This window comes from Perna viridis, chromosome 8 (assembly GCF_037379345.1).
Source record: "Perna viridis isolate PV_CMFRI_1.1 ecotype Kerala chromosome 8, ASM3737934v1, whole genome shotgun sequence".
NCBI classification, from domain to species: Eukaryota; Metazoa; Mollusca; class Bivalvia; order Mytilida; family Mytilidae; genus Perna; species Perna viridis.
Genome location: NC_142452.1, coordinates 8,212,296 through 8,231,102, shown reverse-complemented (window position 1 = coordinate 8,231,102; position 18,807 = coordinate 8,212,296). Strand labels below are relative to the sequence as shown.

Sequence of the window (18,807 nt, the reverse complement as noted above, 5' to 3'; positions counted from 1 at the left end):
AATAGTAATAGCTCATGTGGCCTTCATCCAGGTGAGCTATAAATGGATAGTTAACAATAGGGAAAATCATCCCTTTCATTATAAATTTTAGTATGAAGTTTTACCAGTATACCATATTTAGTTCTGTCTAGAAAAAGGTAGTTTGTTGGAGCAATACTAGTGGTCTTGAGTCAAGACTCTCGACCTGTTGAACAATCATAGTTTTGTGAAATATGTAGTAAAATGCAATACCAACAGTACTATTATTTAATTTATAAACATGGTTACTTGTGTTCACTAAGGAAGTGAGCAATAAAGTCATATTTATCTTGAGCCATTTTACCACACAGATTACAACATCTTACATCCATCTTATCATGCATACTCTTGTGTAAATGGTACATAGCAGCATCCTGAAAAATCATACAACAAAAATCACATTTGTAAACATCATCACGAGACATCATGTGAGTGAGTAAGTCATTGCTTGTAAAATTAACTAGACTGATGCGGTTATTTGACCCAATCTGAGCCTCCACAGGTGTAGTCTGTTTTGGAGCATTCATTATACATCTGTCTATGGAGTTTTCTAACTGGTGCAACTTTTTCATTTTAAATCTATGCCACATGGGCCTACCTCGACTAAAGCCACGGAAGCCACTAAATCGATGTCTCATTGGAAACATTGGCTGGTTTACTTCTGAACCTGACATGTTACTCTCACTTGTGATGCTAATCTGATCGAAGTCTATATCATCCCCTGACACATTTCCAACATTGCTTGTGTCTGCTACTATTTCACTATTGTCACCAGTAAACAGAGACGTGGCATGCGTTGTATCAGCCTCTGTTGGACTTTCAGTCATTGGCACGGGATCCATACTTTGAGGTGTGTTGTTGATTCCATCTTCCAGTTTAATAACTACTCTGTCCATGTCATTGCTAACTACAGATGTGTCATTCCCTTTTTGATCATTATCAATGTGTTGAACTTGAGATGGTTTCCTTCTGTGACAATGAAAATTTGAACTTTCTGAATCCTGAGTGGAATTTTGTGGCTCTAACAATCCAGGAAATACAGCTTGTGATGTCTCTGATGCCTCACCGGATGGTAGTAATAAGCCTTGTAAATTTTCAAGTTTGGAATTGATGTTGGAATACTGATTATGTAAAAGGATGTGTTTTTCAAGTCTCCTTTTGCGACAGAATCCCATGCCACATTCAGTACAGTAAAATGGTTTCTCACCAGTATGTATTCTCTTATGTGTATTAAGGTGTGAAGACTGGGAAAACCTACAAGAAAAAAGATTGAATCAAATATCAAGGGCACTAACTTTGTTATTGCTGGCCTACAGTAGGATAAAAATAATATGCAAGCAAAGTTTCTTTCCCATATTTTTGCATATTTATAAAAAAAAAAAAAAAAAAAAACACCAGCATTCTTAGAGTATTGCATGGCAATACAATGTCCCCTACCAGAAGAAAAATCCATTGAAGAGAACAGGAAGGAAACTTCATGCATAATTTGTAAAGTGCAGAATACTTGAGTTATAAGCAATGTACTAAATATCAAATGTATATCTGCATGTATAACAAAAATAAATTTGGAAGACTGATTTCCCCAACTGGCAGACTGAGTGCAAACCTATATTCCCCTTCAGCAAAATTCACCATTAGGGGACTAATAATGCTGTTATAAGGAAATGAAAACAAAGTTAAAATAAAACAAATAAGAGCAGTCTGTATGAAATGGGACTCGTACACTACAAATTTTACAGCATGCATTGTAGTGCTGAATATATTTCATATGGGACCCTTTAAATGGTAATAAAATAATCTTTGAAATACATGTGCTTCATGATAATGGTTAAAACACTGAAAATAATGGCACCTTTTGTTACATATATGACAGGAGTAAGGCTTTTCACCAGTATGTGTTCTCTTATGGGTCATCAGATGCCCTTTCTGTGTGAACCTCTTGTTACAGACTTGACAGGCAAATGGTCTAGCCTCATCTACTGCCATTGAGTCAAACTGCAAAGATGTAGTCATACTGACCCCTCGGACCTACAAAAAACACAAATAATGATCAATGTTAATATTGTACTCTTAGTGTTTACTACACAATCATAATAATGTTAGTTTTCTGATGCAACTCACTGTCTTCTTTCACTGTGCAGACACTCTTGTAATTATTGCAGGCCTGTCAAACAGTTTGCCTCAGATTTTCGGAAAAAAAAGGTACATGTATTACTTGACACAATAATGCTAAGTAACAATAAAATAGTTTCTATGTATACATTATGTATCATGGTAATTTATTCAATGGATTATTTGGTGTGGACATTTTTAATCTTTGAAAAATTTTGCAAGATTTAGTAATTAGTTTCTTAAATAAAATGGAAGTCATATATTAGAGAGTTGTTCATACAATACCAGTGTTCCCTTTATCACTGAATTTAAGGCCAATCAAATGCTCTTTCCCATGAACGTTTATGTAGGGTATAACTCATAGGCTATAATATTTTACCTCACGGATGTAATTGTGTATCATGACAAGGAGTTGACAAAATGGTGACCAGACTATCTCCTGGCAAGAGAGCAAAGTACTATTCCAAATTCATTGCACGATGGAAGTCGGAGTTTAATTGGTTCCATTTTACAAACATTTTTTAAATGTAATAATTTTAATGCATATTTATGTACCAGGGTAATAGCTATTACAGTGGATTCCTGTTAATTGCATAACTTATTTGTCTGAAAAAAAAAAAAAAAAATGCAATTAACAGAAAGTGTCATTTCAAGGAAAAATAACTGATATTTTCAATGTTTAAGTGGGGGTATATTCTTTCCTCATACCTAACTAGATTTCTGCTTTAGTGTCTAGTCAAAAGAAAGAGAAAATATTGTTGTAAAAACAAATTTCTTAAGAAAACTGAGGTACTTTACTAATGATATATTGTTGCTTTACCCATTTAGGTACATTTTTAAGTAAATTTTGAAAAAAAATTATGCAAGTATGGGGAATTTTCTCATTTTTGACCCATGTAATGCAAATTAGAGCATTTTTTGTACATGGATAAGATGGGAAATATTTTTGTTCTTTGAGCTTTTATATACATGTAATTAACAGGTATGTGTTTAAGTGGAATCCACTGTATTACATAAATATGCATCAAAGTTATTACATTTTTAAATGAAAATTATTTAAGTAAAAGTACCTATAATAATGATCACACTTTGTAAATATTATTAATTAACAAGTACTATCTTAAAACTAGAAGCCCTATTTGTCACAGCAGCCTCCCACGTCATTTGTTAGTAGTGATTTTTTTTTAGTAAATCAAATGTGTCTGTCAGACACTTACGATGCCCCCACTCTCTAGATTTGCCAAATTAAGGACATGTTAATTTGGTATGGAGACATAGTTTGCAGATTCACAAATCCTTCCAAGACTTGTGATACTCATGGTCTGTTGGTTCAGCTCAGTCCTTCCAAGACTTGCAATGACAAAATATACCAGTACTGTAACTCGAAAAATTTGGGGATCAACTTGAGGATCAGAATTTCCTAAATATATGCATATCTACATATTGTATCCTGGCCATATAGTGTCATGAAATTCTGTTAGTAATGTCATACTAGTTGCGATGGGAAAAAGAGGACTAATGGCAACAGACGGACACATAAAAATGTTAATACCCTCAAAAACAAATCCCTAACTTTGCAGCTTGGGGTATATATATCTATCACCCAGTTCTGTAGTATTTCATGAAAATCAAAAACCCATAACCTTGCACACCATCATTATGTGTAGAAACACCCTGTAAAAAATATTTTAGATATACATGTAGTTCAAAAACTACAGGAGGAGATAACCAGACAAGCCATATAGCCCTATTTCTGATGAAAATGACTAAGTCTAGCTATCACTAATTTCCATAATATTTCATGAAAATCAAAATCCTTTGATCTTGCACACCTTCATCATGTGTAGAAATATCCTGTAAATATTTTAGATGTAGTTCAAAGTTGGCAGGTATGCAATAAGAATACAAACATACAGTGTACAAGAAAAGAAACAAGAGACTCCAAGGAGCCTGAATCACTCATCTGGTTAAAGTTTGTTTTTCAAGAGCAATAAATTTAACAAGGAGTTGTCCAACAATTTTGATTCAAGAAGACTTTGGTAGGACTTATCATAAGGATCATTTCATCAATTGAAAGTTTCTGTCTGCATGTATCTATTATAATTTTCAAGATATTGACTGAAAACTGTAAAAAAAAAAATCGTCTTACATGGAGTCGTCAGACAACTTTGATCCTTGAAGGATCATTTCAGCAATTGAAAGAATTTGGCTAAACCTAACAGTTTTGGAGATATATGTGAAAAACTACTGTCTGACCCCTATGTTTTATTTTAAGTAACGGCAGTCATGTTTTTTTTTACAGATCAGAAATCCCCATATCAATTCTATGCAGGATATTCAAAGGAACAATCATACCAAGTTTGATTCCAATTTGTCATGTAAAGTCAGATTTTTGAAAGAAATAACATTAAAAATAGCAAAAAAAAATGTTGAAAAAGGGCAATAACTCCAACATGGCTTAACAGATTAAAATGAAAATTTGATCACAGATACATATAGATCTCATTATGCTGAACACTTTTACCCTGTCAATATTTGATTAACCTAACGGTTTTGGAGATACAATGTATATGCAAAAAACTACTGTGTGATCCCAATGTTCTATTTTTAGTACATGGGCCACGTTTTTTGACATATAAAAAATCCCCACATCAGTTCTATGAAGGATACGCCCCAAAAAAACATTCATACCAAGTTTGGTTCGAATTGGTCAAGTAGTCTCAGAGGAGAAAAGTTTTGAAAATTTTTTAACAACGACGAAGACAGACACCAAGTGATGGCAATAGCTCACATGGGCTATGGCCAGGTGAGCTAAAAAAGAGTGTGACCAGAAGGGGCTATGCTGAATGCTGTTAAATTGCTCAATAAACAAAAGTGTAAGCATGGCAATGACAACATGCATGCTCAAACAGTTCGACCTGATATCATCCAATGAAGTTGAACATATCTGTCAGTGACTTTCAGATAAAATCAGCTGCAATAAATAACACTACTTATTCCAGTGGACATAGTTGAAACAAATCATGAAGATGTATCAAGCGCATTTCTAATGGAAATATTAAACAGGAAAAAAAAGTACCTCTTGTGTTATGTTTACAAAAAAGATGCAGATAAATACAATACAATGAAGTAAAAGTACTGAATTTGTTTATGTAAGAAGTAGAAATTTTGGAAGAATTTTCAGCAGCTTCAAGTAAACTAATGACTTATAACTTGAAATACGACACATATACTTAATAATATTACCAGATAAAATCAATGATGTATTGTTGTGACTGTAAAATATCAAATTTATCATGTTACTTGATTGTTTGATAAAATGCATTTAACATTATTATATTAAAGTCCAGTTGAATAGACTGTCCATAATAGATATGCTATTCGACCGCATCCGGTCGAATAGCCACTGCTTTAAATAATACACATGTAAGTCAATACATTGCCTAAAACTGACTACTTTACTTATATTAGAATGTTTCAAAATAAGTAACAAATTGATTTGATTTTATGCAGTACATCATTATGTTAACATCTATAATATTTGTAATGTGTTATATCATGTTGTAACTTGGTCATAACCATATATACTTCTTTTATGAGTTAATGGCATAGTGCCAATAAAGTATTTGTATTTTCAGATATTTTCTTACCTTTTTTAGAAACCATGATTGGCATGAAGTTAATGAGATAATAATTTCAATTTTTTTCAAAAATTTTCCTACTTATTTTTGAGAAACCATGAAGTTAATGAGATAATAATTTCATTTTTTTTGGAAACCAACGGAAAATTTACGAATAATTTTGGCACATCTCTGAAGATTTGCCATGTACTGTATAGAAAATGGAAAATCCAGTTTGTCATGGAGAACTTCTGAATTCAATTCACGGCACTACAATATTTATACACGGTAGGGGCTTCACTAAATGATATTGTTTGAACGGCAATATGATAAAAAAAAACATATAATATGCTTATATTTACCAAATATCAGCGTAATTTATGGTTATTCTGCCGATACTGATTTTCTTTAATGAGCTATTTCTTAAACAAGGGAAATAACTGCAGTTTTCATAAATTACCGAGTCGTATCGGATTGGAAAAGAACGGAGATTTTGTAATGCATCTCTGCGTATGTACATATATATGTAAACAAACGAAAAGTTGTTGTTGGGAAATGTACTTCTTGCATTTGGTTATTTTGCAAGAGAGGAAAAAACCTGAAATCCTGGATATAAATAGTGGCTTGTCTGTTAAGTCAGAGACACAAATGCATGTAGTGTTATATTATATTATAATTATTTTATGTCTCTGCCTCTGGCGAAGTGAATAGTTATTTACTGTTTGTTGTTAGGGAATACAATCTTACAGTATATACCGACGTGAGTATTTTGTACATTTAACCGTTAAGTAAATGTAGGAGCCTAACGGTCACTCCTTTATTTCATATAATCCCAAAAGGGATTAATGTTACAATGTCCAGGGACTTCAGATTACAGGGACTGGTCACTCCTAACAAAGTCTACGTCATATGTGAAAATAACCATGCCTCCCTTGTCTTTATACTGGTTATAGCCTATAAGATTTACATTTGACGTATGCATACTATGGGAAGAGAAATTATTCAGGATTTTAGTTACATGTTATAAAATTGACAAATTGATATTTGCAAAGTTATGATGAAAATACTGGGAAAGGGTGTGTTCTTGAATCCCAGAAATATAATATAAATAGCAAAATTTACCTGTAAAAATAAAAAATCAAGAAATACTTTCTATTTATCAGTAATTGTCACATGGAATATTAATGAAATTGATCAATAACTAGCTGTTCATTATGTACCTTATTTCAGACTCATTATTATGTAAATACACTATTATTTACAGCTTACTGGGGTATAGTAAAGGAAAATGAAAATTTTGATATTTCTTTCTCAAAAACACACATGCAGGTACATTCATTTAGTCTTCATTTTATTGTTATTCAAAGCTCACTTATTAAAAATAGCTAGTGCCATTCAGCAGATTTTTCTCTTGCATTTGATTTTTTTTTTTTTAATAAATGAAATTTTTTTAACAGACATTCAATGATAAATCATACTTTATGAACCTTTAAAAAAATTGGCTTATATACAGCCAAATAGCAAAGGCAGTGTAGCTGTTCTATACTGATTGTTACAAATGACTTCTCCCTCTAATATACACTCCTTGTAAAGTCTTTATAATTAATGTACAAAAATAACTGCAAATAAAGTCTACTAGCATGTCTAAATATGTAAATACTTCAGGAGAGAGCTATGGATTTTTAAAATTAAATCACAATAATGGTATTGTACAAAATTTTGAGAAAAAAAATCAATATACTGGAACAATTTTTTATACCAGCCAGTACTGTGTTTAATTTACTCACCAAATGCAGGAGATTCTCAGCTAAGGCAGCAACCATTTGATTTTCTTGGGAAGAAGGGGTTATAGGTTTTCCCTAGACAAACTAATCTGCAAATTGCTGGCTAAAAAATATTTTATTCACAAAATATTGGAAACACTTTTTTTCCAATAAAATATGATATTGCATAGATTTTTTAGAGTGACTGGATTGATTAAATGCTTGGAATAGACCACCGCTTAGGCCGTCGATCCCCCACCATGGAATAATGTTACACACCAACAACTTAATGTTCAGCCGTCGATCCCCCCACCATGGAGTAATGTTACACACCAACAACTCAATGTTCAAAATATCTGAATAGATAATGTCAAGTACCATTGTAATGTTCATACAATGTAACATAGTCCTTACAAATATTACATGTACTTTTTCATTGGTATCATTACATTTGTAAAGGTAGTATTACATTTTAGCCTCTATAACATTGGTTCCCTTGATTACTCATTTACATGTACATGGGTATTTTCACTTATTACATTTTGTTTACTTTTCACTACATGTAGCCTATAGCTATACATTTTTTTGGGGTATGTTTAATAGGAAGAGAGGACCCCATATATATAGGTGATTTATACAATGTGAATTTTGTTTGCACCAATTAACTGAAACATCAGTTCAATGCTGTAAAATGACAATACTTGTAAAAGTTGTTTAAATATGTATAATACAAATAAACATGATATATATTTACTTCTACATTTTAAGCTAAGAATACAAAATGATTGACAGTCATAGTCATATTACAAGAAAAATTATAGCCACATTAAACATTACAATAAACAAAGAATTTTGGATCAATCCAGGAACAAGTATCACTGATATCTAATTACAGTAAACTTACATTTTTCAAAAGTATTTACTTTAATAATAAGTGTAGTAATTACATGGACATTTTACATAAAAAATCAGAGAGGTCTGCATTAAGTAAAATTTGACTTGGTGCTCATAGCCTTGAAATTGAAAAGGGTAGACATTTTTCAATACCAATAAATGAAAGACTGTCTAACATGTAACACTGAGGAAATTGAAGACGAACAACATTTTTTATCCAAATGTAAAACTTCTTTTTCTGTTAGATCCCAGTTTAAAATAAAATTGTCAAATGTACTAAATATAATATCAATCTAAGTACTAATGATTTTCTCATAAAGTGTTTAAGTAGTAACTCTCTTGTGGTATTAAGACTAATAAGTAATTATATTAGCTATTGTATATCCATCAGAAGTTCTGCATTGTCATAATCATCATTCATGATACTATGCATTATTATGTTATACTTTGTCTATCATTATGAAACTTGGGCCCTTGCCAATTATTATAATTGTGTTTGCGCCAATAAAGAATTTGAATTTGAATATGAATTTAATGTCATCAACTGTTGATAAGCAAAACAGCAATAAAGTAAGCTGCTATGATCTTTGCTTTAATCTCTGCAACAGACCTGTAATTGAATACATTGTATATAAAAAAATGATATACAGGTCTATGTCTCTGCCAAGTGCATTTGTTTTTGGTCTTTCATTAATCAAAATCAATATTGCTGCATGAACGCAAAAACAATATAATCCTATAAAAGGAGAATGGATATGGTGAGTATGTTAAGGAGACAACAACCCAACCGAGATGAAAAATGTTAGCTTAAGTCCACCCAGGAGTCTTCAATGATGAGAAAACCCTGACACCACTGGACAGGCTGCAGCTGGCCTCAAAATAACATTATACTCAGGTACAATGAAATAGTTGTTTCTGTACTCCAGCAAAATAAAAGTAAACTGTAAGAGAAAATGGAAAAGACCTATATGTACAGAGGTCAGAAATTTCTGACTTGGGGCAGGTGCAAAAAAATGTTAAGCTGTGTGATATACATTGAGAATACTAGTAATAACATTGTTACAATACTTGACATATTTTTTCTAAGAATCAAACTACTGGTACAATGTAGGTATACAATACTGTGGTACAATGCTGGTATACTATACTGTGGTACAATGCAGGTATGCTATACTGTGGTACAATGCTGGTATGCCATACTGTGGTACAATGCTGTTATACTATACTGTGGTACAATGCTGGTATACTATACTGGATCAAATTTTTATTTCAGTGTTGTACATTTTTACATTGGTATACTAGTATTGTGATCACCAAGTATAGATCCCTTAGCTGGTAGTGATCAGCTGGGAATTAACAGGATTTCAGGTAAGTGGACTTAGATAGAATGAAAGGTAGAACAAAATTCAGCTAGAAAATTAGAGCCTAGTTTCTCAAAAATCAAGATATCATGCCATAAAAATATTTCCCCAATTTTTGGGGTCATGTGGTGGGACCACATGGTGGGACTACCCACTATGAATCCACACCTAGTGATGTGATTTGATTCCCTGTTTCCAATTGTATGGAATAGGGAATCAGTTTATATCCAACCAATTTTGTGAGTACATATATGTATAGCAGATTAGTGAATGTTTGCTGTGGATTACTGTACCTTAGCATTTTGTACGGCCATCTGCAATTGTTTGTTTTTAATGCATATTTGCAAGCCAAATTTAATGTTCCAACAACAAAATCTATCCATACAAATTTTGTCTATCCATTTGTCTATCCATCAATCTGTCTATCCATCTGTCTATCCATCAATCTGACTATCCATCTGTCTGTCCATCAATCTGTCTATCCATCTGTCTATCCATCAATCTGTCCATCCATCGGTCTATCCATCTGTCTATCCATCAATCTGTCCATCAGTGATGCTTAGGGGATACCCACTTTATGTACTATGTAATATGCAACTAAAAAAATATTGAACTTATATCATGTATATGATTAAAACTGTGCAGGGTGTTCCGTTTTTATTTAATCTAACAAATCATTTTTTGTTTTTCTTCTTCTAACTAACCCATCTTTTCCCGTATACAGGTATTGCTATTGGTTGTAATGTGAAGTGTACAGAATATGTCCTCTTCACCAGATATGTACCAGGAGATTAGTTTTAGTGTTGATCTGATTACTGCAGCACAGAACCAACTACAGTTTCTAAATGAAGTGGACAGGAAAGGCTATCTGTATGAGGGATCTATGGTCAAACAAGCCATATACAGGTAACAGAGCCAACTATTAATTGGTATTGGGGTGGTTTGATCATCAACCACCCTGCAGTTAACACAAAAGGGTCTATTGCTTATTTTTTATATGAAAAAAATTTGTGCTCGTATATCAGTATGAAACTGTTGTTGTCGGTGTTGTTGGTAGACACTTGGTTTTTATGCCTTAATTTGAGTATACTATTGGTTGATCTTTATAAAAAAATTTAAAAACGTTCCAAACCACAAAAGGAAGATAGATATTGATTTTGGAGGTTATGGTCCCAATCCTTTTAGAATTCAAACAAGCATAGAATTTTACTAACTTGATGACTTTTTATTCCTATTCAGCTGTTGCAACATCCCTTCAGCCCCTGTGTATGGAGTTTTCATATCACAATTCATACATTATTCCAGAGCTTGCCGTAAATATCCAGACACTTTATACCATGCTAGACTTCTTACAATTAGGCTTCTGGAACAGGGTTAAGTAGTTACAAGATTGAAGTCATCACTACATAAGTTTTATGGTCGTCATCATGAACTCGAGATGTATTTAGAAAAGCAGAGGGCGCTTACCTTACCGGTGCACCTAGTCCAAGCTCCCAGTATTTAGTGGCGTCTCCCTCTGAGTTGCTCATTTACTTTTCTTTCTTTGTATTATTGTGCGTATTTTATGTACTTTGTTGTATACCTGTTTTCCCTGTCTGGTCTTTGTCCCTGGATTGCATTCTTGTGATTTCTGCTAGAATCTTGGTTTTCTTGATAACTCTTTAAAGTAAAAACATAGAAATGTCTATTGTATTGTTCCACAATATTCTATATCACAATGGTCAGACTTGGATTGATTTAGGGAGTAAAGACTTGAATTTTTCAGAAAGGGGAATAACCGAAACATGCGTTTTCCTTAAATGTCCAAACAATAAGTTTTTAGCGAACGAATCTCTTTGAAATTGTATTACAAGGTATCATACCACCAAAGAAATATTTGGATTGATTTTGGGGGTTAAGATTGAACCTTGTAATAAGTGGGGTCCCTAGGGAAACAAACATTTTGCTTATGGCATTATACATGTAATTACATGAGTGAAAGTGAATGGATCTTATATAAATTTTACTACAAGGTACCACACCATAAAAGGAAGACTGATTAATTTAAGGGGTAAGTTGAGCCAAGTAAGAATAAGGGATCACAAAGGGACCAGAAACAAGTATTTTTTTCCTGATTTCTGAGCTTTGAAGTTGTGCCACAAGGTGCCAGCTCGGGATTGATTTTACAGGTTTTGACTGGAACCATTTAGGAATAAGGTCCAAAAAGTAACACCTGCAGTTCTGTTCAAACTTTTTCTGTGTCAAATGTCTAATCATAATCAAAATTCAATGGTTTGAATAGTGTGTCCATACTTGCCCCAACTGTTCATGATTGGATGTTTCATTTGTCAAAGAATATTGCATGTATTGATCAATTATGTCACAAGAAACTAGAAAGGAAATAGCATAATTAAAAATCAAAATTCAAATTGAAATAAAGATCAAATTAATGTCTCCCATCTGATCTTTACGGAGAGGAATGTGGATTTTTCTCCCCACTTCCCATATTTAAGGTGCGATCCTCTTAACCAATCTTTAAGGAATGGAACAGTAATACATGTACTTCTCTCCACTTCCTAACTAATCTTAAGGGGGGAACATTAATACTTTTTTGCTTCCTAACCAATCTTTAAGGAGTGACCATTGATACTTCCCACTTCCTAACCAGTCTTTAAGGAATGGAACAATAATACATGTACTTCTCCCCACTTCCTAACTAATCTTAAGGGGGGAACATTAATACTTCTTAGCTTCCTAACCAATTGTTAAGGAGTGACCATTGATACTTCCCACTTCCTAACCAATATTTAAGGAGGGGACATCAATACTTCCCCACTTTCCAACCAATTTTTAAGTGGACCATTGATACTTCCCCCCACTTTCTAACCAATCTTTAAGAAGGGGACATCATACTTCTTCCCACTTCCTAAACAATCTTTATTAAGGAGGACATTGATACTTCCACACTTTCTAAACGATCTTAAATGATGTGAACATTGATACTTCTTTCCACTTCCTAACCAATCTTTAAGGAGGGGACTATTGATACTCTCCCCACTTCCTAATCAATCTTTAAGGAGGGGACCATTGATAATTCTCCCCAATTCCTAACCAATCTTAATGAAGGGGGACATTGATACTTCCACACTTCCTAACTAATCTTTAACGAGGGGACCATTGATACTTCTTCACTTCCTAACCAATTTTTAAGGAGAGGAACATTGATACTTCTCCCCATTTCCCAACCAATCTTTACGGAGGGGAACATTATACTTCTCCCCACTTCCTAACTAATCTTTAAGAAGGGGACATTCATACTTCTCCCAACTTCCTAACCAATCTTCATTAAGGGGGACATTACTCTTCTTCCCAAATTCTAACCAATCTTTAAGAAGGGGGTATATTTATACTTCTCCACTTCCTAACCAATCTTTAAGGAGGGGAACATTTATACTTCTCCCCACTTCAGAGCAGTTGTTTATATTTCATTCCATTTATCAGTTCTTTTATTTTTATTTTATTCTGGTCTTCAAGTTGTGATTATGGAAACTCACATTATGTTAATTATAATCTGCTTGTCACTAGTGTCATAGGAAGGTTTGACATCATATATTGATATATGAGAAAAAATATTGTATTGTCAGTGATATAACCATTTGTTTATAAATCAAAAGTGTACTGAAAAACTTAATTACTGGATGTACAACTTTTCAAAAAAAGCTATACTAAGGACCGCATGGGATGCACCACTTGTAAGGTCTTTGAAATTTTATGGTACACTGCTGTGAAAAAATATCAATTTTTCATTGTTTGATCTGTGCCATGAAAACTGATGTATATTTCGTTTTTAAGGGAACTACCATTTGATTTTTATGGGGTAGAGGAAGGGAGCCATGATCAAATTTGAAATAAAATGGCAGGATTGAATTTTTTTAAGAAATAAAAAGCCAGATGTCAATTTCACAACTTTTTGTGAAATCGACGCCAGGACAAGCCATCAGAAAAAAATAAATAAAAAAGCAGGATTTAGTATTGTTCTTGTATTTTTTTTTCTATAAAAAAATTTTTTGGTACTTTGAGCCAAAGCACAAAAAAGGCAGGACTTAAATTTTGTGAAAATAAAAAGGGGGGATTGAAAATTTGATCTTAGCCTCCCCATAAAAATCACATGGTTGCTCCCTAAATTTGAATTACATGTATAAAACATTTCTTAAATATTCATTACAGGTATGAAAGATTGTGGCTCCCCTTATTAGCCGAAAAAGGATTTCCATGTATTGCTGCACCATCAGATGTTGCTTGGGTATGGCATTGCCACATGCTTGCCCCTTTGGCTTATGCCAGAGACTGTCAAAAACTATATGGGAGAATAATAGACCATAAGTTAATGGGCAGCAAAGACAGAACTTATAGCCTAAAAAGAGCTCAAAACCTATGGGAAGAGAAATATAGAAACATACCATTCAATGTAAGTGAATCTGATTTTGTCTCTGTTCCCTCCGATTTCCATTCTCAGATGTCATATGACTTGGAGGCTGCTATTTCACGCCAGAAAGTCTTCTTTTACCAAGTTTCTTTACCTCACTATGGAGACTCAAAGTTCTTGCTAAGTAGTGTTACAAGGTACCAGAAATTTCTGTACTTGAAGAAATGTTCTCCAGACAGCTTTGTTGTGCCTTGTTATGATATTGATTTGATATGGCATTCTCACCAATTACATCCCATCTTTTACAAAGAGGATACTCTAAGGATTTTGGGAGAGCATTTTAACCATGATGACTCTGTTAATGATCGGTCAAATGGATCTAAACTTTGCCGTTCTATGACTGACACTCAAACATTATGGGAAGAACTGTTTCATGAGAAGTTTACCAACATTGGCTCCATGTACCGTGGTCTACCACCCAATGGTCGGTTAAATGATATTCCTAAGGAGGCTTTGTTTACTAACTGTCACAAAATGGCAGTCATAGAATTACAAAACATCATGGTTGCTAGGGAGTCACCATTGGCAAGTGCAAGGAAGAAAGTCCACAGTTTGAAATTTTGTACCGAGTTTACAAGTGGAATTACTGTTGATTTGATCAAATTGAAAAAGCCGGATTCAAACTACCAATGGACAACAGAAACTCATGGTGTAAATAGCTTTGAAATTGATTCAAGATTTTGTGACTTTTTAATGGTAAAAGTGAAACAGTCTGGCAGTTGTACTCTTTTTAAGCATTCCATCAGTGGAACTTTAAGTATGATGCCTCTGTTGGAGAGCTGTGTTACACTGAATGAGAAAGTCTATGTAAACTCTGATGTCAAATTGTCTGATGGGTCTATCCTTGAGTTGAAGTTAGGAATCACTGTGACATCACTAACAACTTGTAAGCTAGATTTATTGATGGGCAATTTTGAGTCTTGTGTTATGCCTGAATACGTTGAGCAGCTATGGGGCCCAGTACACCTACCACGCCTCCCACAAGGAACTGATAATGTGTGCTCTGTAGCTTCTCACAAGTAAGATGGTTTAATATACATGTGCACATAGTTAATTGTACTTCTTTCATAACATTCTTTGGTAAAATAGTCTTCATCTATAAATATATATGAAAATGCACATACATCTTTCAGTAGAGTTTACATTCCATGATAAGGAATCATTGTTAGGAAAAAAACGTTTTTTATGCCCCTGCGACAAACTGTCAGGGGCATATTAATTTACCCCTGTCCGTCCGTTCGTACGTCGGTCCGTCCGTCCATCCGTCCGTCCGTATTACACATGATCATGGCTTGTCTAGCTATCTCCTCGTACAGTTTTTTAACTGCATCTAAAATATTTTACAGGATATTTCTACACATGATGAAGGTGTGGAGGGCCAAAGGATTTTGATTTTCGTGAAATGTTACGGAAATTGGTGATAGTTACACTTGGTCATTTTACTCAGAAATAGGGCTATATGGCTTGTATGGCTATCTCATCTTGTAGTTTTTGAACTACATCTAAAATATTTTTTGCAGGATATTTCTATACATAATGATGGTGTACAAGGTCATGGATCTTGATTTTCATGAAATATTAAGGAACGGGGTGATAGTTGGACTTTGGACCATGAGTATCACAAGCCTTGAAAGGATTTCTGAATCTGCAAACCATGTCTTCATACAAAAATAAACATGTTTTTATTTGGCAAATTTAGTGAGCAAGGGCATCATTTGTGTCTTACAGACACATTTGTTTTACTAAAAAAAAATCACTTCTAACTAATGACGTGGGGCTCCTGTGATAAACAGGGCTTCTAGTTTTTCCCTATAGATCATTACTAGTATTCTCTTTCTTGTCATTTTCTTTTTGTTTCTTTGATTGGTGACTATTTCACAGAAGATCTAATGTTTAGAATTGCAATCCCTTTTTTACAAAATTTATGACTTTGTTGCTCAGAATGAATTGATCATTTATGAAATTAAAATAAAGTAGATTCTTGTAATCAATGTATGACTACTTATAATTTTTTCCTATTGTAGGATCCTCAATATGAAAAGGAAAGTAGAGTTTACATGTCGTATAATACATAGCCTCCCCCTACTGATGTCTGCTATACATGTATTTCATCATGATAAGCTTAGTGTTGTCTGTCAGCTCATTGGATCAGATCAGCTTCCAGTTGCTTCACAGGTACATGTACAAGTATGAAAAACTGCATGAGTGTTGCTGTATCATTCTAATTCAGACTAAAAAAGTGTGGTTGGTCAATTTCATACTTGAATAAAGTATGCTGCATTCAAATTCAGATTGTCAAATCATTAAGGATAGCATTTTTTGGTATAAACATTGATTCACTCATTGGGTCTTTAAATAGAAACTACCACACTATATTTGAAGGCAGTTGTTGGCAAGACATGAGTTATTTCGTGTACTGTGGTTCTCAACCCCAAATGGGAAGAATTTGGATTGATATTACATGTACATATGATCAGGGTATAACTTTTTAGTTCGTCTTGCTGAAGCCCATTTGGGCTACAGTCGAACCTCAATGTGTCGAACTCAGATTAGTTGAAAACTCGAACTACTTACAAAGTCCCAAAAAAACTCCCCTTACTCCAATACAATTTTACCTCAAATGACTTGAACTCGGATGAATCAAAACCTCGGATAAGTTGAGGTAATCAGTCAGTCCCCTCGATATGACTTCGAGGTTAATTAACCCTGATGTCTTGAAATTTTCAAAACTCTTCTTCTCTATAACTACTTGACCAATTATAACCAAACTTGGTTTGAATGTTCCTTAGGGTATTCTGCATAGAACTGATATAGGGATTTGTGATCTATTGAAAAACATGGCTGCTGTTACTTAAAATAGAACATAGGGGTCAGACAGAAGTTTTTTGCATATATCTCCAAAATTGTTAGATTTAGCCAAATTCTGACATGCTTTTTTGCTCTCTTTGAAGTTTTTTCTTTCAAAAATCTTCTCTTCTGACATTACCATAGGAACCATATTTGGTATGAATGTTCCTTGGGACATTCCACATAGAACTGATGTGGGGATTTTTTATCCATTAACAAACATGGCCCCTGTACTAAAAATAGAACAAAGGGGTCAGACAGACGTTTTTTGCATATACATTTATCTCCTAGCCCATAAGTTTAGCAAGATTCTGACTTGGACGAAAAGTGCTCAACATGATGAGCTCTATCTCTGGTAAATTAATTAATTAGTTAAGCCACATTGAATTACTGAGTTTTTTTCAACATTATTTCCCTATTTTCAATGTTATTTCTTTCAGAAATCTTCTCCTTTTGAAACTACGAGACCAATTAGAAACATATTTCGTATGAATATTTCTTAGGGTATTTTGCATAGATCTGCTGTGGGGTTTTTTGATCCATTGTAAAACTTGGCCACTGTTACTAAAAATAGTACAAAGGGGTCAGTCAGAAGCTTTTCTCATATACATATCTCCAAAACCATTAGATTTAGCCAAGTTTTTTCAATTGCCAAGATGATCCTCATTATAAGGTTTACAAAAGTTGTCAGAAGACTTTTTGTTAGAGTTATTGCCCTTGAAAGGTGAAAATTGACTTTTTTAGTTCACCTGGTCGCAGCCCATGTGAGCTATTGCCATCACTTTGCATCTGTTGTTGTTCTCGTCAACATTGGGTCTGACAGCAGTTTTTCTCATATATCCCCAAAACCATTAGGTTTAACCAAATTCTGATATTGAGAATATTTTCGCTATTTGTGGTGTTATAACATTCAAAAACCTTCTCAGAAAGTACTGTGCAGAATTCAATGAAAATTGGTATGATTGTTTCTTAGGGTGTCCTTCACAAAATGGCCTTTTGGGATTTTTGATCCTTTAAAAAAACATTGCCCCTGTTACTAAAAATAGAACATAGGTGTCAGAATACAGTTGTTTTTTTTTTAAACTCAGAATCTGTTAAATTATGCAATATTCTGGCATAGGGTAATAAATAATGTTCACCATCAAAAGAGGGACCTATGCTGAAATTTTCAAAATGATTCTTAACCCGATGTTTGATTTGTAGCCCCTCAAACAGATTTTTTGACATTTTTCAAATGTACAACTTTGAAAATCTTCTTTGAAACCATGTGGCAAAATTAAATGAAAATTTGCATACCTTTTTTTTTTCTAGGTATCTTGCACAAACTGATCATTTAAATTTTTTTCATCGGTCAAAAAACATGGCCATCATTACTAAAAATAGAACATAGGGGTCAAAATGTTTTTTTTACTAATTTTCCCTCAACTATATCAGAATAATGAAGATGAAAGCTACTCAGAAGATAAACATAATATCTTGAGCTGACTGGCAGTATTGAAATTATTATTTTTAGTGACCATTTTCACCAGTTGTTCTGATTCCAATGATTTTTGGTTTCCTATGGAAATATTGTGTTCTAAGTTTAATGGTGATGACAGAAGTTTGTTCTGGGTGGCCAATACCACTAATTTTTATACTTGCTTTGATTTCAATGATATTTGGTTTATACAGTTTATATTGTCTCTTGAGTTGAATGGTGAGGATGAAAATGTTGTATAGCCATAGTT

At 33.6% G+C, this 18,807-nt stretch overlaps 2 protein-coding genes across 4 annotated transcripts in view; one reads left to right on the top strand and one right to left on the bottom strand.

The window, feature by feature from the left end:
• Positions 1-232: 232 nt before the first annotated feature.
• LOC148609162 (uncharacterized) overlaps positions 233-18,807 on the bottom strand; it is a 461,126-nt gene continuing 442,551 nt past the window's right edge. The window contains exons 1-3 of one of the 3 annotated variants that reach the window (XM_088595663.1): positions 6,113-6,219; positions 1,871-2,046; positions 233-1,272 (exon numbers count right to left, since the gene is read on the bottom strand). In XM_088595663.1, coding sequence (XP_088451789.1) covers positions 264-1,272; positions 1,871-2,031 — 1,170 coding nt within the window. In that variant the 5' untranslated portion in view covers positions 2,032-2,046; positions 6,113-6,219 and the 3' untranslated portion in view covers positions 233-263. Of the gene's footprint in view, positions 1,273-1,870; positions 2,047-5,780; positions 5,986-6,112; positions 6,220-18,807 lie in introns of those variants that run through there. The other 2 variants (XM_088595664.1, XM_088595665.1) reach the window with 2 other exon arrangements.
• Positions 6,267-18,807, top strand: part of LOC148609173 (uncharacterized) — a 34,357-nt gene continuing 21,816 nt past the window's right edge. Inside the window, exons 1-5 of the mRNA XM_088541251.1 lie at positions 6,267-6,510; positions 9,681-9,775; positions 10,493-10,674; positions 13,975-15,252; positions 16,258-16,408. Of these exons, the coding sequence (XP_088397377.1) occupies positions 10,529-10,674; positions 13,975-15,252; positions 16,258-16,408 (1,575 nt within the window). The 5' untranslated portion in view covers positions 6,267-6,510; positions 9,681-9,775; positions 10,493-10,528. The remainder of the gene's footprint in view (positions 6,511-9,680; positions 9,776-10,492; positions 10,675-13,974; positions 15,253-16,257; positions 16,409-18,807) is intronic.